The following is a 25,886-nucleotide window of genomic DNA, read 5'->3' on the forward strand; positions in this document are numbered from 1 at the left end:
TTGTGCAACGGTGGGGTACATATCCCAGTTACTTATTTGATGTAAGTCTCAGGGTAAACGCTTGGCATCCGAAGACTTTACCTTGCTGGATACCCTGAAGCTGGATTCGAAGCCTTCCATCCTGTAAAAATAAACGAGGTCTGCTATGTACTTGAAAAGTGTGTGTATGCTTGTGTATGGCGGTTAGATGTGCAAATAGGCTGAGTCGTTTAGCATGAACTTAAAGGGATTGCTGGGTGATATCCGGAAGCTACTAAGTTTTAACGCGGGTCACGTAGAGAGGGCCTAAATATAGTCATGTGTGATATTTATTTTATTAAAAGACGCCCCAATATTTCTGAAACGAATTATAACCACCAATACGAAACTTCACGCCAAATGTCGCAAGTATGCATGGCTCGTTGTGTCCTGACGTCACATCAGGCATGGTAACGTCACAGTCGCGAGCGTTGACTTATATCCGGTTTTTATCAACATAGTTGATGGTGGGTACAAGCATAATTGTTGAAGAATTGTGTTCCCTCAACTCCATCAATCTTGACTTCTTTAGAGTGACGTTATTTTACTGAGGCAGCAATCAAAAGCTTAAGTGACTCTCTTTGTCTGAAGTTACGTCAGAGCTTCCGTTGTTGGCAACGAAAGCGCTGTGTGTTTTGTATGTGTAGTCTGAGCAGTTTGGCTGTGTTTAAATTTGAATTACTTTAACGGCGGAGGATTAAAATTTCGGATATTGTCTGCATCATATTCCGAAAAACAATGACAATATAAGTTAATGGTTTGTTGAAAAATAACATCTTTACGTAAAACCTCTTTAAAGCAATTCGTCACTGCCTTTTTAGCAAAACAAAACAAAAATATATTGTTTTTTATCACGCCGCAACATGCATGCTCAGAGGGTTCAATAATATAATATAATCTTCACTAGCGATAGAGGTGCTACTCTGTGCAGCTCTCAATGGCCAGACAGATAAGCAGGGGCGCGTACGTATGAGCGTCTGCTAGCCAGCCAACCATTCATCAGGGAGTTACTTATCGCTTAGTTTGTCATTTCACAGAGCCATTTTCCGCAAGACGCATCCGACAGAGGGCAGGCACATAGACCGGGATTTGAACACACCAACTGGGGATCCGTAGGCCGGCGCATTTGGCTCAGAGCCATCGAGGTGGCTGCATCCACACCCTAAGGTGTCTGGAGCGTCCACTTTCACGCAAAGCAGTTGGAAGAGCTCATCGCTGCACACTACGCAGGACGCTTGGCAAATCACGAAGCTTATCTATACCACGGCCGGACTGAAAGCGCGAGCTCCCTTTTTCCTCTTACGGCCTTTGCAATTGTAACAATCGCCACCTCCCGCCGCAATTCGCGGGGAGCGCTGTCACCTCACCCCTGGGTTACTCTTTGCTGTTTGCACAGAGCGCGTCTGACAGTGTATCTCAGCACTGTCGCAACTTGCGGCCGACATTTTTATAGGGTTTGACACCAGACCCTTATGTTTAGACCCTCAGCCACTATCTAATGCGCTTCTGATGAGCCCAAAACGGTGAATATTTGACGCACATCTCCGAGATATTCGGGAGTAAAAAGTAGTAAGTAAAGACAGGGAATGCAATTGCGGAAGAACTATACTCGTCTTTGCCTCCAAGACTTTGGTTGCAACTCAAGAACAGGAGGAGACAGACCCCTTCTGCGTGGAAGAACTTTAAATTATAAATAATTCGTACACTCTCGTGAAATGTAAGCAGGCCCAATCTATCAGTTGCCGTGGTCGGCATCATCATTTCATAGGCCGCACATGAAGCCGGTCAGCGGCTCTAGACAAGGGTGTAGTAGTATGTACAATTTTCGTGCAGTGCATGTTACAGCCTAAAGGATCGAGGGCTTGTGCACATGTCCAGCTGATTTTTCGTTTCTGTCCGTGACCGTCTTTGCATGGTTAATCAGAAGTATTCTGCGGAACTGTTGCCAAAAGAACAACCTGCGAAGCTCCAAAATTAGAGCAAAGCAGCTCGAAGGGACTCTCCCAGTGGGGTTAGAGTGCCTTCATACACGCGCGCGCTTTAAGTGGGGTGAGGTGGTTGCGCCCCCGTCGGCAAGCAAGTGAACTACGTAAGGAGAAAAAATGCCATTGACTCCCGGGCAATTGCAAAGGCCGTAAGAAGAGAAAGAGCGCGCGCGCTTCCAGTCCGGCCGTGTCTATACATAGTTACATACCTACAAACACAGCTCGCGCTCTGACACTCGGAATTATGTATGCCTTTGTTTAGTGTCACATCGCAGTCTCGGTCTAAGCATATTTTGAACCATCCCAAGAGCGCCCACCGGAGAACGCGGCGCTCTGCCAAGTGCTTGGCGCGAAATTCCAGATCTCTTAGAACGTTAGGGTGGAGAGGGGTGCGCCGGTGTCATATTTTCTTCTCAGTTTCTCATTTATGCCGGGTTTATTTACTTTATTATTCAAGGGACAGCGTTTAAAAAAGTAATAACTGCGTATAGCAGAATTGTTATTTCCATGTTTTTTTTTTCCGCCTTTTTGGTGTGCGACGAAAACAACACGCAGGCATCTTCATTATTTGTATGCATGCATGCGCGTGTGTATGCATGCGTACATCTGCGTGCGGGCGCTTGTGTGTTTGTGCGCCCGCGCAAGACGTGACCAAACGAGATAATTATTACAAGCCAATACTCTAAGAAATGCCTGCACGTACCCACAAAACACTCAAAGAGCCAATCTCTGAGATCTACGAAATCAGCTCAGCGAGCCAGAACATCCGTCTACACCCAAAAATGAAGTCTTCGCTGTAGCATTACGCGATGCAAAGAGTCATGCTTGCATTGCGTAATGCCTCAGCGCAGACTTACTTTTGGGGTTTAGAAAGATGTTCCGCCTCATCATTCGCCGAGCTGATTTTGTAGATCGCGGAGATTCTCTGTTCTAGTGTTTTGCGAGTAAGTAGACGCGTATGAATTTCTTAGAGTGTTTGCTAAATTTCTCAAGCATCAAGGAGAATGCAGGGAATGGTGTTCCACGCGCCACACGTGCCGGCATGCAGATTGGTAATAGTGTTAATGCGCAGGCGATACGCACTATAGCAGCAGCGCTCACGCCTGATTGGCTGGCTCGTCGAGATAGACGCTGCCGCTGTCACCATAGGCAGCGGTTACGACGAGTTTACGGAGCGGTAACCTAGTTTAGTGCTAAGGTGTCTGCCTCATGCGCAGCGTACCAGGGTTCGACATGGGCTTACTTTTTTATCTCTTTTTCTCGAACATTTTGTTTTGCCGAGGTATTTGGCGGAATTTATGACATTTCTTTTTTTACTATTAACACTGAAGAAAAAGAAATGACCGCATCTTTACGTGGTGAATGATGTTGATTGGGGCGAAGCTCTGGTGGTGTCGATGATACTGATTTTATAGTTCATAGGTCGTGCTGATGATGCTGATTTTTTTTTTTTTATTGCTCATAGGTAGTGCTGAGTTCCGGGTTGCGTTTCGACTTCATTCTTACTGTTTTGTGGTCGGTGAAATGCAGAGCCAGTGGTTCTTCTAGCGGATCAGCTTGGATCCGCTAGAAGCCGTGGAAACGCATCTCCACCGCTTAAGTCAACGGTCCATGTCAGAAAGAGAATGTGTGATATGGAACATGGTTATATACGCAGTGGAACATTTGACCGCAGCGCCTTCTCGTCTATAAACGTTGAACCAGTGCATGGAAAGTTTAACGCGATTATATACGCGTTTGACCGCAGCGCCGTCTCCTGTATAGACGTTGAGCGGCTACATGCAACGTTTCATCCATGACAGAAACCCCAGCTCTTGAGTTACTACCACATCTCAGAGCCCCCTACTCGTCCCGCAGTCGTGGCGGAGTGGTTAATGGCTAAGGCGATGGACCAGAAATCCATTGGGGTTTCCCCGCACAGGTTCGAATCCTGTCGACTGCGCAAACATTTTTTCTTTTTATGTGAGCACGGACGCCGGCCGGACGGACGGACGGACAAGGCTAGACCCTAAGGAGCATCGCCCCTAAAAACGAATGTTGTCGACAAACTTCGCATAACTTAACGGTATTGGACTCCCTTTCCACGAGTGCATGGGGGACAGTGGTATGGAGGGATGGAGGGTTGGGTAAAGTGGGTTCATAGTTTCGTAATTAGCAGCCGCCTACTTTCGTCACGAAGCGGCGTGAACGCAGGCAGGGGGTGGGTTAACACGCTCCCGACTGATACACGCGCCGTCTGAATCCGAAATTTAAGTTCCCGCGTGTTGCCGAGCAGCCAATCCGGCGTGAGCGTCGTTGAGAGAGTCTATCGCCTGCACCGTAAAAATATGCTGCCGGCATCTGCAGCAATAACTGTTCTAAAGCAAAAGCCTAAAACAAATGGCATCTTCCACGCGCGTTCGTCAACGCTTTATTTCGGTTATTTACTTCAAATCGTTTCTACGGGAAAGGCGTGCGCGTGCGGCACGTGGAGCACCATTTCCTGCATTCTCCTTGGTGCCCCAATCGAACCGACCGGACGAACCAGCTTTAAACTGAAACCGAATTGCAAGAAATCTAGAGACACCCGAATTACATTTACTTCCTACACGCACAAGCAAATGGGTGCGACTGGCGTCCAGTACCTACCCGAACAAAGTATCCAATGAAGGGGGGCAGGGCCAGCTGGAACGTTCCCCTGTACGTGCGCGGTCGGATGGGGCACCGATTGGACCATGGTTTCGCCAGCTGCATCTCCATGTCGTGCGTTCCGCCACACAGTCTATAGGAACTGCAAGAGTACAAGGCGAGAAGGACGCTCGCTTGGCCTCGCCCATGCAGTAAACATTATAAGAAGAAAAAAGTACCTGGGTTCACTTTTTTGTGGAACTTTAAAACAGCCAATCACGGCGAACAAATTATGTATTCATTCATTTGCTTCATTTTCAGTGCCACATAAACTATACGCCTGTTTAGTGGTGTATTACCTCATCATAATAACTATTCACATCCCATGAACAAATGTTCACGCGTCAGAATGAAAGAAAGACGTCGGTTCGTGTCGCTTTGTATGCATCCAAAACAATATCGATATCTAGTTTATCTAGGTTGGATATGAATTTGTTAAAACCAGTTGCATACGAGTAATGGAATCAGTGTTGTGTAAAACGGAAGGGTAAAACAATGAGCGTGCATGACTAGACTTCTGACGGACCCATAAATATACAGAGTTCATTAGCGCTGCGCAACCACCAGCACCATTTACAAGAGCAGGTTAATAAACACGCGAGCTAATTAACGTTACACGTCATTCCAAATAAAAACGGCGGACGACAAAGGGGACAAGGGGAAAGACACACACGTCTCAAAGTGAGACGTTTGTGCTTGTCCCTTGTCTTTTTGACGTCCGTCGTCTCCAATTAGAATCACGTGTACCGTTAACAACCTTATGCAAAAACATGAAATCACGCATCATCCGTCTACTACACAAGGAGTGTAAGCCAATCAGTTTACAGATTGTCTCATAGTCACAAGACACCTTGAACTGTATGTAACGATCACAAAAGACGCGTATACATTTTCGATGAATTCGCTCTATTCGTGACTCCAGCAAAACGAACGGCACCTAGCGGGAAAACATTAAACAGGCCGAAACAGGTCTCTTCGCGATTTCTACTCGTCTCTTGTGGCGTCCGTGTTTCTCATGTTGTCGGTGGTTTGCGCGACAGAACAGTTGTACCGGTGACTGTGTCGTAACCGTAGTATCGCCTTGTGACCCAGGTTGCTCTGCACGCGACCTACGTAACCGCGTGAGAACGACATTCTGCGTTTATAAACGTTCATCAGCACCGTGGAAGGACAGTGGGCAGTCCTTTCCTCGTTTCCTCGAAGAAAGTCCAGCCTCTGGAAGTTCGCGTACCCCAACACATCGCCGCAGGTTCGAAACGTGGAAGATAAACGCGGGGGAACCAATCTTGAGTCCAACGCTTACTTGCTGGTGCCCCAGCGTTGTGCCTTGAGCTGGCACATGGCACGGCACTACCTGGATTCGACCGCCATATTTGCCTGATAGCGGCGTCCCCTATGCGGAGGGCAAGTTCGTCTGCTCCTTGCGCAGGGGGTAGCAGTGTCGTCAGAACGCCGAGCCCTGATTGGCTGATCGCGACCCCCTATCTGAGCGTCGTCTGCTCCTTTGCAACGTCGTCTGCTCGCAACGTCGTCTGCGTCTTCTTACCTTTCCTGCGACTTTCGGAAGTGCAGAGGCCAGATTCACGAAACGATTTTTCGCCAAAAATGTGCGTAAGACAAAACTTGAGAACAAATTCGTATTCACAAAACGAAATTTTCGCAAGTTTTGCGCACCTTACGACGAAATCCTACGACAGCTTCGAAGCTGTCTTAATCAAATCAGCATGGCCGACAGCGTCGCGGTCGCGACGACCAACGGACGTTTATTTTTCTACGTGCGCTTCTCACGCGTCCCGACTTCAAGCAGCAAAAAAAAAAGTAAAAAGTACTTGAAACAGACCACGAGGAACAAGAACGCTGGATCCACAAACACCCGGGAAAAGCTCCAACGGCCACGATTCCACCGACAACGACCAAGCGAGCACGGCAGATAGGCCTAGCAGGCACTCCGACTCGGCGACCGTCTGCCCACGACCGGCTGGTGTGCTCAATGGAATATGCCCACGCGACCCTTGTGAACCCTTCCCGTCTTATACTTTGATCGCTGACCTCAATTTTAGATTAAGAGGTAAATCTCTTCCTCTTGTCATCTCCTTGTCTTCCGAGGCAACGGTGAGTCTCGCCGGTAAAAAAGCGGTGAATCTCCGACAGACGCAGGAAAGGTAAAGAAGCAGCCATCGCTTTGACTAGCAGACGTAAAGCAGACGACGTTCACTGCACCAACCCGCCGACGCCGTTAAAGAGATAGGGGTCTCGCCGCACACGAAAGGAGGGAAAAAGTATTTGGGAGGGAACTTGCGGACACTAACCACCCTCAATCTCGGTTCTTAGCAAACAAACCTCGGTGCCTCGGGACACCTCGCCAGTGAGTCCTTTGACTTCCCTCCTTTATGCCCGTCGGCTAGTTGTTAGACAAAAACAACGTACCGCTCGAGTTATTTCGACTGCCCTCTCTGAAAGGCGAAGTCGAGCTCGCTCGTAAAGACCTGCACTTCCGAAAGTCGCAGGAAAGGTAATACAGACGCAGACGACGTTGCGAGCAGACGACGTTGCAAAGGAGCAGACGACGCTCAGATAGGGGGTCGCGATCAGCCAATCAGGGCTCGGCGTTCTGACGTCATCGCTACTTCCTTTCTCATGCGCAGAAGACAAAAATGAGCCCACTTGCGAGGCGTATAGGTCGCCGGAGTCGCGAATACTAGAGACGCCAAGCTGGAGTCCCACTGCTCATATATCTTGCAAAAGACGTTCTGCAAACACAAGTCACCGGAATATCCGTGGTTTGAATTCCGCATGCCAAGTTTTCTCCCTGAACTCATTGCCATACGGCATTCCAAGCACACATCCTACGGTGTCTCGTGTTCGATTCTGTATGCAGACTGTCTTTTGTACGATGTGTAAAGCTGCGGTCCCACCGGTTAAACGTCATACAAAAGACAGTCTGCATACAGATTCGAAAGTAAATTACCGCGAGGTCCGTTCTTAAAATTCCGCATGGCAATGTGGTCAATGAGAAACCTGGCACGCGGCGTTCGAACCACGGATCTTGCGGAGACTCGTGTTTGTAGAACGTCTTCTGAATGATGTGTGCGCAGTGGGACCACGACTGTACACGTGTGAGCCCGGCTTCCGCCTCCCCAATGCTGTTCCATGCAACTGAAGAAAACTGAAGGCGGCTACGCACAAGATAGCAAAATAACACCAACGAAAAAGCACAGTGGATTTTTAAAATTGCTCGGTATGCACTTACAACACCAAGAACGCTTAGAGACGAGTTGACAATAGTTTTAACCTGATGTTTAAACGTAATTTCAATGTATAAAAAATATGTTTCGAATGTTTCTTTTTTTCTTTTCTTTTTTTTTTTTTGCGGGGGGGGGGGGGGGGCGGGGGTTGGCAAAATAAAAATATGTATCACCGAACAATCCTTCTTCGCCCAAATGCAGCGCTGGCTGTTTTAGCTAGATGCCAAGATTTCAACACTAACGTTATGTCATTAAAAAATTATACGTGATTTTCTGAAAATTTCTTTGGGACAATGAGCCCCGCTTTCATTCGTTTTCGGTAACTGGCGTTATTGAGATTCATATGTATTCGTGAGCCGGAATTAACACGCACTCCAGTGATATACGCGCAACGAAATATCCCTACAGCGTGCAATTCGCCCAACGAGTTTCGATTAAACCCTTGTTTCGACGAAATGTGTGTTCATGAAACGTGTGCCAATGAAAAGTTGTCTACGAAACGTTAATTCCACGAGGCGAGTTGGACCCTCTAGAGCCTCCGCTTTTTTCTCCGCCTAATTGTTTAGCCGGTTTAGCTGGTGAAACGCGGTATATTGTATTTGCAACAGCAAAATAAATATACCTCGTTTTACCTTAAAACGCAGCCGATGCTACGAGCTGATCGGAAAAATTAGACAGAGTCTAACGCGGACACTTGCGGTCTTCGTCGCATTTTGTGCGTGTTCTACAGTGCTGCCGAATCGTGGTAAATTTCCAACCTCGCGTGGAAAGTCTAACGCCAAGGAGAAAAGATAAACTGATTTTAGATGCGTTCGAGTTTAGCTCCCCGTTGTCTCCTGGAGCTTCGTTTGTGAGAAATTTCCCACAATTCGGCAACACCGGCGTTCTAGCATCGCTGAGCCCACCATAAACAGAAAAGGCCCAGTGACGTGCTCTTTTTTCAAGCCGCGTGATTGGTACCATTACATCGTAGCGTCCGCTTCGTCTGGACTTAAAGGCCGACGACCAGACACGAGTTTCTGCAAGGCAGAAGATCCTTCTCACCCTGGAAGAAAAGGAAACAGGCAACGGTGGACAGGGTGGAAGGGGGGAGAGGGGGAAGCGGGGGAAAAGTGGAAAGCGCGAACTGGGCGTCGGTCCTGCTCCATTTCGGTGCCCTTTTGGTCCTGCCTGACAGCGGATCAGAGCGTCGGCTGCACTAGGGCTATGTGTGAAACGGATGTGAGGAACTAAGGGAGAGGGGGACATGAAAGCGCTCGGAGACGCCGGAGGACCTAGCTCTCTTATTGGAGGAATTAGTGGGTAGGTAAAGAGAGCGCTCCCTGTCTCCCCGAGTCAGGGCCACGGTGTAAGATACACCGAGGTCAGGGCTAACAAGAGCGGCGCGTGTGCTCCTGGCGCGCAATGTCTCGCGTTTGAAGGTCGACATGCAACCCTTTTAATGCGCTCGAACGGAGACAAAGGCAGCTATAGCCTCTTTACCCTTCCAATCCGAGCAAGGCGCTCTGACATCCTCGCGCACCCTAATTTCCTGTGCAGACGTTACGGAAAGCAAATTGTGGCTCTGTTCATATAAGAATATGCACGAGAGTCCGGCCGTGTTTGATTGTGTTATTTTTTTTTATATGTCACTCCTCAAGATGTAAAGGGAAAGTTATCGAAACAAAATTCGCAAAAAAACAAACAAACATCATATAAAATTAAAAATAACAAAACATTTGAGTGCGCCAGAGTCGCGTGTTCGGTTTTCGAAGTTTTTATTTATGTCATGTCTTGTGATACCTACTACTCAAACTAGAAATTTCAAAATTCTCAAGTATTTTGCACAATACATCATAGGAACTATAGATTGAAACGTGCACAATATTGCCGAGGTTATATATATCTCGCGTCAAATATGCGCAAACATGACTCCTTTGAAGTTGTGTAACTAGATTTCTTAGCCGTCATCTAAAACAATTGAATAGCTAAAACATTGAAATTTATGTCATATATTCTTGATATAGCGTTATTTCGAATAATAAATAAATAATTGCTTTATCTATAAAGATTCGATTTTTATGTCGGTCCAAAATGGTACTAAAGTACAAAGTTAAGACAATTCAGGTGGCAATTAAAAAAGGCTTTCTTCGATTTCTTTTTAAAATTTATAGTCAGTTTTTTTACCATACTCTCGTGGTTATTAAAAAAAGAAAAGCATCATTTTGCATCATTTGTTTCTTTCAAAGTTACAACGCTGCAAAGTGCACCTTCCACGCTGGCATTTTTGCCCAATGCGCCACTGGCAAGATTATCTTTTGATCCCGTGTATTTTATGACTAGATATATGTTTGTGCTGCATTCAGGTATTGGGCTCAAGTTCAAGTATTCTACTAATTAAAAAAATACCCCCGTTCCTCGTCCTTTTTATTTATTTAGTCAATAAGCCTGTTTTGCCCTTTAAAGTTACAAGTTCTAGGAGCTTAAGCCGAATTTTTTCTACGTGTACTTGCTACTACTACAATATTTTCTAGAGAAAGTAGTAGTAAAATTTAAAAAAGTAGTGCAAATTATAAGCAAATATTTCTATATATATTCGCGATGGTGTGGGACTATTTGAGCCTCCAGGCTTTTTAAACTGATATATTCATGACGGTCGCTGGTCCGGATGACCAAGGTGAACCTGTGATTTCACTTGGAGACTTTCGCCAAGACGCCCGTTAAGGTTAAAAATATATATTTGCGAATATTTATTTGAGTAAAATAAAAATATCAGATTCAAAAAGTAAAAAAAAAAAAAAAATAGCGTGTAAAGATATTGAACGCGCAAGCCGCCCGGTTTGGCAAGAGCGTGTCTTGAGAAGTCCGTTTTTTACCCCTTTTGACACGAGACTGACGAATTTCTCTAAACACTTACATGCCTTGAAATAATTCCAACGAATGCGAGAAAATGCGTCGACTCCGAATGTTGCAAATAGGGAATGCACGAACTGATTGGCGCTCTCTCATGGCCGCAGCGTTCCGGGAGGAGAATTCGAAAGCCCTTGTGAAGTGAGTCTAAGTCCGGCTCTCAGTGATTGTCTTAGTTTAGGTATGCGTGGCAGCGAGCTGTTCTTGGAGAAGAAGGCAAAACTGGATCTGAATTTATCCCGGCAAAACAGTCGATAACCACGTTCTCAGTGTATTTATAGGATGGTGTTCTACCCCCGATGGCGGGACGGGTTTTCACTCATTCTATTAATCGCCCGACGTCACAGCTTGGAAAGCAAAGCAAAGACGCTAAGCCTAAAGACCCAAACGACAACCCATAAAACCAATTTTAGTGTCACGAGGTTCGAAGTACATCCGTTGTAACCCTGTCTCCTCGTGCTCGCAGTTTACAGAGGGACGTGGTATCGCTTTGAACTCCCTGGCGGCACCGGTGCTACGCAACACTCTTGTCAATATACACTATCGTCCCCAGGCAGCCAACACCGGAATCAAAAGCGAAATTTCGCGATCCCTAACAATACTGGCAGCACCGACCTAATCAGTGCTAAATCAGACATGCGGGGGCACAGACAGCAAGCAAACCTCACGAGCCGGCGGAGGCCCTCCTCGTGAACCTATAGAGGGGTTTTACGGGATCCATAGACGGGCATGGACCGTAAAACACATGCAATTATCGCCTTTTTTCTCCTACAGTGCACTCTTCTTTTCAGAGGAACTGATTGCCACATGCTTGGACTTAAGGCTCGTTCACAGGCAATTGCGTTCGAGTGCGACTGCAACAACTTGCGCCTCCTCGTTAAGACTGTTGCGTCGAGCTGTTGCTGTGGCTGCCCTTGTGACGAGCCAATGGGTATACGCGCTGTGCCGCACGTAGCAACGCAGCGCAACGCTCAGTCGACGCAAGTATGTGAACGAGCCTTCAAGGGCGATTCACACAGTTGCATGAGTACGACTATGGTGCTTGGAACGCGTCTCCGACTGGTGTGATTACCGCGCCCAAAAAAGTGATCCCTCGATTTCCGCCTGATGATGTCATACAAGTGTCATGCTGTCGCCGGTTGCGACTCTAGTGGTGTCTCAGCAGCTGTGGGGGATATGGCAGACGCCTGTTCTGCCGTAGGTCGCTCCCCACTGTGACAGTCCATGGAAGCTACAGCAGCCGAAAGTTGGGACGTCTGGGAGGCCGTGACGACAGCGACACTCGCGTTTGCCTGTAGTTTTCGCCAGCATTTCTACGACTAACCGCCAGGATCGCAACATGCAACAGCATGACATTCCGGCTTCTGTGACGTCATTTGTTGCAACTTGGGTACAACTTTTCATGTATGAACAGCATAGGCCTCCTGCGCTGAAGCTTTGCACAAACTGTAGCGCCCTCATTTTGGGTAGTACAAAATCACCTGATTGAGCCTCACATACCTATGGCATGTTGGTTGAGCTTTTTTAATTCTGTCTGGTGCTGAAGAACGAAAAAACACCTTTGGACGCCAGAAATTGGCCAGGCTCAACGCCGCAAGACAATCAGAAGTGCCAAATTCATGACACCACCGCTATAGGGTATACGCGTCTCTTATCTCTGGGTGGTGATGTCAAAACACCTGTACGCGACACTTTCATTTTTCTTTTTCATTGTCGTGTCTACTTTGGAACGCGTGAAAAGGCAGCTGTTGGCTCACGCTCTTAGCGTCTTAGCTTTGACGGCGTTCGAATTTTGTTGTTTTTTTGTATTTTTATCGCGATCTCGCACACCACACCAGAGCAGGCACGCTTCTGCATGCATGACAGTTTGAGACGCTAAAGTTTGTACTACGCAAAACAAGGCCTAACAAGTTCCTTTTCACAGCACCCCCTGGGCAACGCAGGAGGCCCATAGGACGCTAAACACACAAGTCGGAGACGCGTTCCAGGCACCGTAGTACGACCGAGCGCGAGTGCAACGGCTTACGAGGTACGGGTCGCTATGGCAACACCTGCGTCGGCTCCCACAAAACGGGGTAAAAACCGGTCTTGTTGGAGCCAGTGCAGCTGTTACCACATACAACCCATGGACGCAAGCCGTTGCAGCTGCATTTGCTCGGATGCGACCTAAGTATGTGAATCACCCTTTACTCTGTACGTTGCTTTAAAGAAAAGCTAATAGCGCATTCTATTTCCTTCTTGCTATCTCCTCTGATGCTCTCGGAAGGTCGTGGAGCCTCGTGATCGTGATACAAGAGAACACGCGCGCTGCTGTCGTAAACAAATGAAGTGGTTTGCAGTCCCTTGTATTTGCGTCTTGACAGAACGCCTTCACCCATGGCAGCAACTTACAGCGTCTATAGTGTATTTGCAGACTTGTTTCCGTTACTTGAAAAACGTAATGGATTACAATTGCAAGTTACCGAGCTTCAAATGTAATGGATTACCGTTACAAATTACTTTCGCTAGAAAGTAACGGATTACTTCACTAGTCACGTTGCAAATTACATTTACGTTATTTCTCCAGTACACGTACGTATAAAAAAAAAAGAATAGAATTTTTTTTTATGCTTTCAAAGACGTCATTAACACTAGTGCTCATTTGTCATACGCCCGTATAATAATAGACTCTGAAAATATGAAATATTGTATTTAAGAGAACGAATGTAGGTGAGCTCCGTTCAGCTGCAAGCTGACAGCGCAAATCGAAAGCTACAACCACACCTGCCATCTTGCCATAGATTACGGCGACCGGAAATGATCTCTGGAATTGTGCAGGCAAAGCTTCCGGTGCGCATGATCACTAGCAGCGTCTAACTCTGATAGGAGATTCGGAGGTCAGGGACCGATCTACGAAGCTCCCTTTTGAAATGAATCTTTCAAGTGGTTTAAAAGCCAAAAAAAAAAAGAAATGAAAGAGGGAATACACACAAACCCCCCCCCCAAGAAAAAAAAAAAAAAGAAAAAAGAGCACGATGGAGGCGATGGAAAGAAGTCGAGGTGGCTCACTCGGATGTTGTCTTCTTAAAATTTGTTTTTCTCATATTTGTATATGCCTTGCACGTTTTTCGAGTGGGTCTAGTCGCCAGTCATAGAAAAAGAAATCGAGTCTTTTTTTCGGTTAATTTCCTGTTCACGATGTTTTCTATTTTGGTGAACTTGCTATCGTTATGCTTCTGAATTGCCCGCTCGTAAGTTCCAGTTTCTATATTATGCTCATTTTTCTTAATTAACGAGTAATTAAAGTAATTCGTTCCCAATATTTTATAACGAAATTACATTAGAAATTACTACCGCAAGAAAGTAACGCGGCAAATTACAAAATTACTTAAAAAGTAACGGGTTACCTGCAATCCGTTAGTTGTAACGGATTACTTCCCCAGTCTGGTATTTTGTGCTGCCTATCTTAGTAAAGACCAAAAGAAGATACCAGCGCAGAGAAGTCTTTGCAGTGTGTAAGATCTGAATGTCAATTCTCCGAAAAGGATTGGGCAAAATCCTCCAATTCGTTCATTCCCTATTTGTAGTCACATTCGGAGTTGATCGATGCCCTCCCACTCGTTTGAATTATTGCAGCACAGGTGATTGCGTCGCGAAATTCGTCAGTCTGGTTTGAACAGGGACAGAAGACGGAGTTCTCAAGACGCCCTCCTGCCAACGTGGCCAAATGGTGCACTCGTTAATTTAACTCGTTATTTTATTATTTCATTTTATTTTACTAGAATAAATAATTACAAATATCTTTAGGCTTAACGGGCGTCTTACTGAACATCTGGCAGTGAAGTCGCAGGTTTACCTTTGGTTAGCCGAAAGTACAACCGTTATGAATAGCAATGTAACAAGCTTGGCTTCAAACGTTACCACTTCATCGGCGAATATAGGTATAAATATTCGCATATAATTTTTAACACTGAATGGTTCCTTTTTTACTACTTTATGTAAAACAAATGTTGTAGTAGCGATTATAAGTTTTCGTCCCGCTTTTATGAAAAAAAGTTCAGCTAAAGCTCCTAGTACTTGACTTTAAAGGGAAAAACACGCTTATTGGTTAAATAATTAAGAGGGAAAGCAACGGAGGTATTGTTTTAACTAGTAAAGTACTTAAAGGGCCCAGCAATGACTTTTTTACTGGCTTTTAATTCGCACCAAACCTGAGCGGACTGAATGTAGTAACTTAATGACTTTTCTTTTCTAGAATTTTGCTTTATTTCAAAAGGTATAGGCAAATTAAATTTACAAAAATAACAACCAAAAACGAACTTTCTTCATAACTTTAAGATGGCAATTTGGGCCAGTTGGTTCGTGATTGAAGAGAGGCGCCAAAAAAACGAGGACGAGAAAAGACGTAAACACTGGCGCACTTGCAACTAACATTTATTTGAAAAAAACGAATCCCTTCTATAGCCTTGAAAAACCTCTCGTCACGACTAGGCACGGTGTATACCCGTTTCTAGAAAATCAAATTCTTTTGTCGATAAGGTTATTGACGTGTCACTTGTTCACATCTTGCCCTTTGCTTTGATTTCAAAAGCCGCGTGGAGCTCCCTGGATATCTTATCTGGGTATTTGGCCAGAAATGTTGTGTCTTTAAATGACGGGGAGCAATGGCAGCGGTTGCAGTGTGTTGCCAGATGTCCAGATGGGGCTTGCTCGTGTGGCCGCGTCATGCTCACGTGTGCGATCGTTGAGGCATCGGCCAGTCAGTCCGATGTATACTGACCCGCACGACATCGAAATTTGGTAAACAACTCCCGTTGCCCATTCTGTGTACATTTCGTGCGGTGTTTTGTTTGGCATTTGTCTGTAGCATCTTTAGCGGAAAAATTAATTTTGTGGCCCAGTTTTGACAGCTTGTTAGGTGCCGAGAAAACTACTGGTACGTCGTACCAGTCTGCAACCTTTTTAATGTTGTGGGTAATTTAGTGCATGTACGGAATTACCACTGGTCTAACTGTGCTTTTTCCCGAGGTTTAATTTGTATGCCTTTTATCTTCTTGATTAGGCTTTCCGCCACCTCTACCAGAGTACTTGGAGGGAAACCAGCCCTCTGAAGGCGCGCTGCCTGTTTCTTGAAGCTTTCTTGCGCAATGTGCATACATGATTTTTCGATGGACGCCTCAAGACACAATGAAGCAATCCCTCGTTTGACAACCTTAGGCCTGGTTCACACTTACAGCTAATCCGCTGCCGCCGAAGCGAAATCGGCCGCGGCAATGCACAGTGAACGCTACTCCCGGCCGCCGAATTCTTGCAGATTCGCCCGCCGATTCGCAATTGTGAACCAGGCGTTAGAATTGGCTGAGCTGTATGGGACAATGCCCTTCTTGGAGCGCGGCTCGTACGTCCAGCATATGTGATCCCCCCTGAGGCTAAGTCTAAGATCCAAAAACTGCAACGCGCCATTTTTTTGCTTCTTCATGCGTGAACTTTAGACCTTCACCACAAAACTTAAAGGGATTGTCCGGGCAAATTTTGTATTCGAACAAACAATTGAATATCATTGTTATTGCCTCGAGAGGCATCGTGCGTACAATATCTGGATTTTATATGCCCCTCTGCATGAGTAATTGAATTTATACTGCTCCAATCGCATCCTAGCGTAAACGCTGCTTTGAAGCTCTGACGTCACAGAACGCAAAGCGAGCATTCCCGTCTCGTCGTTTGCCCGCCAGTGAACGCCGCAGCGTGGTTTGTTTTTGTTGTTGTGCTCAACTTGTTTCGTGGATGGGTGAGAATTTTGTTGCGCGGTTGGGTGCCACAACTACCGGGCACCACATGCCAGCCAAAACGTGACGTTCCACACTTTTCCGCGAGACGTGCAAAGACAAGCAAAATAGATCGCCGCCGTGCGTAAGGACTGAGTTCCCGTCAAGATCGAGATCCCGCTTATGCAGCAATCACCTCACAGAAGAAAGCTACGAGCTGAGCTCTAAGCGGACAGAAGGCTCGTAAGCTGAGGTGTGATGTTGTGCCAACGATATTCAACTACGTTCACCCACTCCTCGCCCGAATCGGATCAATCGGTTAGATTATGCAGCGAAACCGAAACCAACAGCTAGGCCATCTGGAAACGATGCCAAAAGTTGTATTTAGCACGCGTCCTGCCAGATTCTGTTTGACCCGCGCGTGAAAATAGAGCGTGGCTACGATTCGCCAAACTCGTCAAAGTGACGACATTCATTTGAACGATTCGTCTTTTGCCTTCCACCCGCGGACATCGCCTCCGAGGGAACGACCCGAGCCTCATCACCGATCCAGGGTATCCGCCGATTTGATATGTGTACCCAGATGCCGCTTCATGTACCTACGCATGCCGCTTCAGAGGCAAAATCTGATTCCTTTGCTTTGCAAGCGCTCCTAGTTCGATCGGCGGCCGTCGCAGTTGTGTTTGCGCGAAACGCCATAACTTTGTTCCAAGCTTATGGCTTTTTTCGACTAATATGCTGCTAAAAAACGTGAATCTTTTTGCACACGCTTGGCAACTGCATTAAAAGAGCCGTATTTCAGTAGGGTACAGCCTAGGAGGCTATAAATCGCAACAAAATACAAGACATCTATCGACAAACCTTTCCGTTTTGTGACGTCACGCAGTGGCTACGGATGTCAGCCATTGACACTGGCGAAATGTGGGGTGCAGTTTCGTACATCCGCTCATGAAAATTGAGATCATATATAAAAATAAAATGAGGGTTGTCTACATGAAGGCTCCTTCAACGGAACGAGCGCTAGAACTGATGTACTATCGGGGAAAAATGAAATGCGAACAGAGGAGCGCGTGGCTCGTGGTACAGGCTGCGCCGCCTAGAAGTAAACCTAGGGGCGAGGGTGCGTGGCCTACTTCGATGTGTTCACGCCCCTCGATTGGCGCTCCCCCAGCTTCGGCAGTGCGCCTCTCAGTGCGCTGAAAGCTGTCACCGCTATCTTTTCCTGCTCGGCGAGTGCGGCGAGCTTCTTTGCACCGCACGCGCTGAGCCAGCAAAGATAGCCGTGATAGCTTTCAGCGCACTAGAGGCGGACTGCTGAAGCTGAGGGAGCGCCAATCGAGGGGCATGAACACATCGAAGTAGGCCACGCAACCTCGCCCCTAGGCTCACTTCCAGGCGGCGCAGCCTGTACCGCGAGCCACGCGATCCTCTGTTCGCATTTCAGTTTTCCCCGATAGTACTTTCGGTTTCGACCGAACAACCCCTTTAAACATATCTAGTATTAATTGGATTTCACCGCAAGCCTCTGTACACTCTCAAGAAAAAAGGGTGTAAAAGGGTATATCGTTACACCCTTTGTCCCAAATAATATACCGCCAAAACTTCGCTTCGACGTACAGTGCCCTGCAGTGAAACAGACGGCCCTAAATTTTACGTGGGGCTTAATAGCCGAGTGGTAAAACTTATTAAAATAGCTAATGTACGTTTTACCGACTACAAAAAAAAAAAAGAACAATCGGGGTTTTCTGGGCCCCACAGTAAAAACTCGGTGCTTCCTTTATGTGGTCTTTGATACGTACTTTAGCTATTTAAAAAGTTAATATCGCACCGTTATCAAACCCCTCGTAAAATTTGGAGCCGTCTGTTCGACTATAGGGCCCTGTACGTCGAAATAAAGCTTTGGGGTGTATTATATGGGACAAAGGGTGTAACAATACACCCTTTTACAGACTTTTTTTTAGAGTGATAGTCGTCTTGCTAAGAACAGGAAAGTCATCCACGTATCTGAAGACTTTAAAACTTTCCTGTTCTCGTAGTTTGTCATTGATGTTTCTTCCACACCTACTTAGAAAAATATTGCACACAGCGGCGTACCAACTCGTTTTTGAGTGGGAGGGCAAGCCAGACCCTTTCCCCCGGGTCGGTTACTTTTACTAGTGATGGGCCAAACTTTTGCGAATCTAAAATTCGGTGCAGCTTTTGCCGAACTTTTTTAAAGATTCGGCAATGATTCGGCGAAAATGCACTGTTACCAGACTTAACATTGGTATTTAGTTTTCTTCTGACGAAATAAGGTTAATGTTTTTTTTTTTTTCTTAACTTTAATACAGGGGGTTTCATTTGAAATCGAACACGCTCGTCGGGGTGGGTCGTTCGATTTTGTTAAATATATGTAATTACCCTATTTCTCGAAAGAACAAAACCTTTCTTCCGATTTTTTAAAAATATATTTTGCTTCAGATGAACTCATTGAGTGGAGCAAGGTGAAAACCTGTTTATTACTCCATGATTTTTTTACCTAGTTCTGTACGCTGGTATGAATACAGAAAGCATACAAAACTCACAGTAATTTTTTTTGTGATCCTGTATGTTATTTCGACTATTTTTTAGTTTAAAGAAAAATACTTTTATATTTTTGTTTATTGAGGTAAAAAATGACAAACATCATCTCTTTGACAATCCGGTAAATCAAAAAAAAAAAAAAAAAAAAAAATTCAAAGACGGAATTTAAGTCAGACAGGTGAAGTGTGCGTGTTTTTCAAAGCAACGCGTGACGCATTCGAGCTTATATTGTATCCAGTGCTTGACTGTTTCTCTATCTTGATAACGATGTCAGAGTTTTTTATATGCTAAAAAGAAAACAAAATGATACTTTTGTGGAAAGACTATTATAGTTGAATGCCGTATTCTTGAAACCGTGGCGTTAATTGGGGGAACACGTTGCCGCAATTTGTATTACTATTAATATTAAAACTAAAATTAAGATATTTTAATACGCAATTTACAAGCTCTAAAATAATTACTTGCTTATGATCTAATTTCTAAAGCGCGAACAAGTATGGCAAACAAAAGTGTGCTAATTATCATCACTGGTTCTAATTGCAGCATTTTTAATTAGCAAGTTATAAAATAAATATAGTCTAAAATCAGTGAAAACATTTTAGCTAATGTGAGAAATTCATGTAAAATTATATTAATTACGGGTGCTATAGAAGTCGTGACTTCTGAACTCGCCGCCAATATCATTCCAGACCAAATGCCCCCCCCCCCCCCCCCCCAAAGAAAAATAATTATTAATTTTTTATAACATTTATTTACTTTCATTTTTAAGCGCCGTCGTTTTGCCCGTTTTAGCCTTTCCAGTTCGAAGGGACGCCTTCCTCTTGCGCGTCTGCTCACTGCAGCATGTCTCGTTTGGCGTTGGAAACCGGTGAAACAGGAGCGAGTTTTAGTATTGCGTATACGAGCGAACGCAAGCGCTGTGTGTTGGCGTTAGCTTTGCATGTTCCACACTGCGCGTGAGCGTGGACCAAAATTTTAGTTTTGGATTGGCGCATGGCGATGACATGCATGCGCAATGTGGAGCACGTCACTCTAACGCAAACGCACACCGCTTGCGTTTGCTTCTATACGCAATACTTAAACACTCTAGTAAAGTACAATCCCATACCGGCTGCAGCACTCCATTGGGACAGTGAAGAGTGTTGTTTGTATTCGGAAACGACATTTCGCGAGCCATGATCGCGAGCAGTTCCGCCATGCCCGCTGAGCAGGAGAATCAGGGGACCCTCACTAGAGCGCTTCCCGTTTCCGCCGCGGGAGGGCGAGCGTCCAGCTGGAGACGCGAATAGTGCGGAGGACGAGGATTCTGACGGCCCCGGTGACTTTGAGTTTTCCGCTGCGTTGTGGTAGCGGTCTAGACGGCCCTTTTTAGGGCGCCCATATTTTGCAAACGGAGATGCTTTCTCATTGCGGCACCCCGTGTTTCCGTAAACAATTCACAGAAAAGACCCAGCAAAGGTGGTCCTCAACTAAGATTTCACGCGTTATGATTCAAGCAAAAATTTATCTTGGTTATTTCGCGCCTTTGATCCCGATAAATGCCCCCGTTACAGTCATCTCGCTGTGCTCTTGCTTGCTCAATCTCCGTAAGTGTGTCTCAGCATCGTCGTCTTTGCCAGCGGCGCACCGGCGAACACGGCTGATCTGAGACACCGCGTTCGGCTTTGGCTAGCAGACGGCGTTCGTAAAATGGCGTCAGCTGTTGCTGGGTTCACGCGGTGGTACCGTGCGTGCTTCCATTCAATCGGCGTTCGTTGCCATGATGACGGCGATGAAAGCAGACGGCCTTTATGTTGCGGAAGAACACTGCGGCGCAGCAATACAAGGTGCGTGCTGAGGCCCTTCCGCATGTTTTCAATGAATGGAAGGCGAACAAAAAGAGCTCAAAATAAGGGCTTAACGCAGAAGGCTGCTTTTCTTCGGCGCCTTATAATTTGACGAGCCTTACACAAAAAACGTGTTTTTTTTGGCCATCCCGCGCCCTGTTTCTTTTATTTTTTATCCGTAACATGGGTCTTAGCTTAAAGGTCGAACTGCCAAAAGACAAAATAAGGCAAGTTTCTTCAGTTATTAACGTTAGGGAGTGATGCCAAGTTGCATTTAGCGAATGTAGTCAAATTGATTGCCCCAAGAGGCAAACACGCCCCAAGAGGCAAACACATTGAAGTTTGACGACAGCCGCCACCAGGCTGCAGACACGTCTGATTTGCCGTCGCCGTGCGCTAAAGCTGCGCTCTGTGCGAGACGCTGCAGGACGGGCTGTCGACGTGGCCGACAGAAACTAGGCAGCGTTCTGTGGAACCACTAGTAATGACGTTTGTAGGAGAAAGTGATACGAGTGTGTGGAAGTGGTGTTATAAGACGCGTAAACATACCACGATCCCACGCCGAAGTAGCAGCCGTACGGTACACCAGCGCTGTTGCTCACGGTCACCTTCATTATCGGATCGGCTGTCAGTGGCTGATAAACTTGCATCCCGTAGCTCACTTGCAACGTTCCTCCAACCATTGCACCCCTGACGGAGATTCCCCTGAGGACGACCCGTCTCGGCGTTGTAACTAAAAGCGAAATAAAAACAAAATATAGCGCAATGTCAGTGCTGCCTAAGAAAGGTCGGTGCTATTTCCAATGTTGAGTAAGAGCGCCGAGGTAGCGCTCCGGTGTATGTGTGAACAGTCCTTTAAGCATAGCTTGTTCAGTTGCTCTAGGCTGCACATATCTAGCTCTCGAGAATTTACAACGACTCGTTTTTTTCCAAAATGTGAGTCCTTTCGCTTTCGATGGTTTTCTAGAGGGAACTGCCGAAAGAGAATCGTCTGCTAAAGATTTGAGAAAGAACGTCTGGCAAGTATTAGAGAAAACGGTGATTTTGGAGATTAACATATCGCGCAGGTCGGCACCCCTCTTCGTTGTGACGCTCATGGCGGTACCGGTACGATAGCGTTCCAGAGTTTTGGCTGGCTCGTAAAGGTCCGTTCACACGCTTACGTTCCCTTACGACCGAGTTCTTGGGATCTCTTAAAACGTAAGAGCACACTTCCACGCTGGCACCATCTATCAGGTGACCCTGGAACTGCATCTAAGTAGAGGAAAGGTTTTGCGGCATTTGAGATATCAAATGTGGGTACTACTTATCTTAAATATAGTCGTTTCTAAAATTATCGAAGGCTTTTTTTTTTACCCAAGGAAGAAAGAATGACGCGCGAAAAAAAAAGGAGAAAATATAGGGAAATGACAAGTGCTTCACCCGATAGTTGGAGCCAGTGTGTTCTCTCGTCGAAAGAGGTCTCAAGAGGTTTTAAGGATCACATTCGTAAGCAGTAGCAAGATGTGTGAGTTACTTTTAAGAAGATTTTTAATCTGGTTACATTAGACTGTAGTCAGCATTCCCTCAGATACATTTGTTACTCGTAAAAGTTACGAGTCAGTAATACACAGCTCATAGAAGCGCCCCCTTAATAAAAGAATGCAATATATTACGTCAGCGCTGCCGCGAATACGTGCAAAATGAAGCCATTCTAACTACAGATTATAGTATATTTAAGGAGAGAGAAACTCTTTCGTGCAAAAATAGCAAAGGTTGTTCTTTGAGGAAAGACCAAAAGTAGTAGATGTTGAGTTCTTAGTTGACGATGGATGTTTGTTTACGTCATCCTCTTTTTGCTGCTGATTCTGTTACACCTCTGAGGCAGATTTCATCGTTAAGAACCCAATAAATGAGTTAGTCGGTAACAAAAGACGCATAAAATCTTTGTTTGTAAATGAGAAACTTACAATCCGGAAAGCACTCGTCTTGTCTGCTGTCCGTCTATATCCTTGTCTATTGCGCGCAATATGAACTACCTATCAGAAATTTAGCCTGCGCCTTACGGCCGCGGCCACTAGCTTTGGAGCTTTAACGCGCATCCCGCAGTAGTGATGCATGTGCGCACTCCAGTACGATCTTCGTGTATAATACCGGGGTCTATCGAGAAAATAAAACGCGGTTTTTCGGCCCTCAAAAATAAACTGTACGTATCATAAAAAAACTAAAACTCCGTGAGGACGTCATACTAGTGGTGGTGACAAAATGCGAGAGCTTGAAAACGGGACGTTACTATTATCTCTAATTATAAAAAAAAGAAAAAAAAAACTTGACAAAATACTACATAAAATTGCAATTAATATTACTTATGGAACAACCTACACAGGGTTGGGAATGAATGAATAAAAAAAGTGATGTCTTAAAGCTGTTATACATAGAAAAACTGCACTTCTATGTTATTTTAGTAAAGCACCATTATAAGAGCCACTTTGAAATAGTATTAAAAAGGAACTAACATGCTTGGGAGAAAAGCGCGTTGGTTCAAGTCATGGATGAAGAAAGAATGAAACAATTAAAACTGGGACAACCCAACCACATCTTTCAACAAGCAACAGACGAGTAAAATTCCCAACAGCGAACAGCCGACTATAACTAGGAGGGAAAAGCGGGAGAAGGGGAAAGAAGTGGAGATAAAAAGAAACAAAACGCAAAGTGCAAGTCAGAGAGGTGGGTTTATTTCGAATTTTAGAAATTCAACTTCAGTTTTCGTCAGCAGCAGGGAAGGGTTTGACACGTTGTTGTTTGCTGTGGTCACGGCGAATGTCTCCATGATCTCCCTGCTGAACCTGCTGTCCTTGTAGCCTTACATTCACGAAGGAAGCACCTTCCAATGAAGGTCTTCAGTACCTCGATTTGCGGCTTCATGTCAGTGCCACTGGACTCTGCTGGGCCTTTCAACAAAGGTGTGTAAAACCTGTCCTAGCGTTTTCTAGCGCCCATTCTAAGTCGGTAAAACACGGTACCATCAAATCGTTGTTTTCTTCATCCTTCACGAGGTTTTGCTGCCATCTTTCAGAAGATAGCTTCAAATTCCAGCACATGAGGCTCGTCAGGGCAGGGTTTCCGGTCGACCTTCTACAATCAGTAATGGAAAGGCTGATTCATGGGCCTGATCGCCAGTCACCAGCCACAAAAAAAAGAAAGCCTGATTCGCCGTCATTCCTTAGGTGCACAATTCAGCCCACCGAATAAAATACATTTCTTCAAAGTTCGACACGAATGTTGTCTTTTCGTGCCGCATGCGTCCTAAACAACCCTGTCAAAAAGGGAACAACAACCGAATTCCGTTTAGCTGCAATGCTAAACACGAAAAGAAATCCATTCCATGCAAAAAGAAGAACGTTTACTCCATCCCCTTGAGCTGCGGCCATCAATACATAGGTCAGACCGGCAGATGCATCAATCACGGAGTTCGGGAACATCACAACAAAGTTTCTAAGGCCTCTCCAGATTCTTATCATCACATGGTCATACATGCCCGTTTGTGTTTGCTTTGGGATTCCCTCTTTGGTGAAACAAAAATCCTGAGGGGGGGGGGGGGGGCGTAACAGTAGATTCGGCAGGGAGATCATAGAGTCATTCGCCATGACCACAGCAAACAACAACGTGTCAAACCTTTCCCTGCTGCTGACGAAAACTGAGGTTAAAGTTCTAAAATCCGAGATAAACTCACCTCTTTGACTTGCACTTCGCGTTTTTTTTTACCTCCCCTTCTCTCCCCTTCTCCCCTCTTTCCCTCCTGGGTATAGTCGGCTGCTCGCTGTTAGAAACTTTACTTGCCTGTTGCTAGTTGAACGATGTGGTTGTGTTGTCCCAGTTTCAATTGTTTCATTCTTTCTTCATCCATGACACGAATGAACACTTAAGCACATAAAACGTTTTGTTATACCGAAGATTTATACAGATTATGGAGAACAAAAAGACGGGCTTATTACGTTCCATCTTATCTTAAAAGGCTTCCAGAAACTTACTATAAAATGAAGTCACTGAAACAAGTAATAAATGAACTAAAAGATTCTTGTTTCAATTCGGAAATGTAACCTGGCTTTATTGCCTTAGCATTCCACTGAGTTGTCTCTTTTCTTCTTGTACGCTTTTGTTCTGTGCCAGTAAAGCACAGATCAGGATTTCAGTGTAAGCAGCCCGCTGGACGCCAGGTTCTGCATACAAGCAAACCAGTGCTTCGCGGGCCTGCATTTGTAACATGTTTACGATCCGAATAAAATTCTTCTTATTATTAATATTATTATAAAATTGACGAAGCTAGAGCTCGCATATTGAGACATAGGCGTCGCGTTCCATATGCATATTTAAAACGCAGCTTCATTAAAAACACCCATATAAGTTAAAGAAGTGGGGGAGGGCCGTTTCAGCTCATATTCTCCACAGTTGTACTATGCGGAGAGCAAGTTCGTCTGGTTTTCTTGCAGGAGTTGTGGTGACGTCAGAACACCGAGCTCTGATTGGCTCTAACGGAAAGATAGTGGGTAGACCTCAAGGCAGCTTGCTTTGAGGTCTACCCACTATCCTTCGATCGGAGGCAATCGGAGCTCCGCGTCTTTCTAACGTCAACGCAAACTCACGTGCAAGAAAGCAGACAGACGACTTGCACTTCTCATAGAGTTACTGTTCGGGAAGCTCTCCTTCCCCCTGAAACAGGAACGAGATATTTAAATATAACGCGAAATAAAATATTTAAGCAGCGTAGACTCCCAGCGCGACGGGAAAAAGGCGTCTGGGCCAACTAGAGCGTTCTACGATACGTTTTGCAGTGGAAGGTTTTTCTAACTTACCATTACAAAAGCTCAGCCTTGGATTTTGAACTTGAGCCATAGAGTTATGGAGAAGAGCCAACAAGGCGAGAGCAACCATTAATGTGGCGACGCCGACTGTCCCAGGCATGATGTCTGA

At 45.5% G+C, this 25,886-nt stretch overlaps 1 protein-coding gene across 1 annotated transcript; it reads right to left on the minus strand.

Annotated features, from left to right (window-relative positions):
• Nucleotides 1–13: 13 nt before the first annotated feature.
• On the minus strand, nucleotides 14–25,886 carry LOC8042376. The gene is made up of 4 exons (XM_029982947.3): nucleotides 25,769–25,886; nucleotides 21,486–21,669; nucleotides 4,632–4,773; nucleotides 14–121 (listed from the first exon to the last, which is right to left on the minus strand). The coding sequence occupies exons 1-4, from the start codon at nucleotides 25,875–25,877 to the stop codon at nucleotides 29–31; spliced, it is 528 nt and encodes a 175-aa protein (XP_029838807.2). The 5' UTR covers nucleotides 25,878–25,886; the 3' UTR covers nucleotides 14–28.

Source organism: Ixodes scapularis, unplaced genomic scaffold, assembly GCF_016920785.2.
Source record: "Ixodes scapularis isolate PalLabHiFi unplaced genomic scaffold, ASM1692078v2 PGA_scaffold4__175_contigs__length_147842914, whole genome shotgun sequence".
In the NCBI taxonomy this organism is placed as follows: domain Eukaryota; kingdom Metazoa; phylum Arthropoda; class Arachnida; order Ixodida; family Ixodidae; genus Ixodes; species Ixodes scapularis.

Excerpts from the sequence above, each read along its gene's own strand:
- LOC8042376 (XM_029982947.3), bottom strand. The coding sequence starts at position 25,877 with ATGCCTGGGACAGTCGGCGTCGCCACATTAATGGTTGCTCTCGCCTTG. Across the intron at positions 21,670-25,768 it reads AAGGCTGAGCTTTTGTAATG|TTACAACGCCGAGACGGGTC; the intron begins GTAAGTTAGAAA and ends TTTCGCTTTTAG. Across the intron at positions 4,774-21,485 it reads TACTTCGGCGTGGGATCGTG|TTCCTATAGACTGTGTGGCG; the intron begins GTATGTTTACGC and ends GTACTCTTGCAG.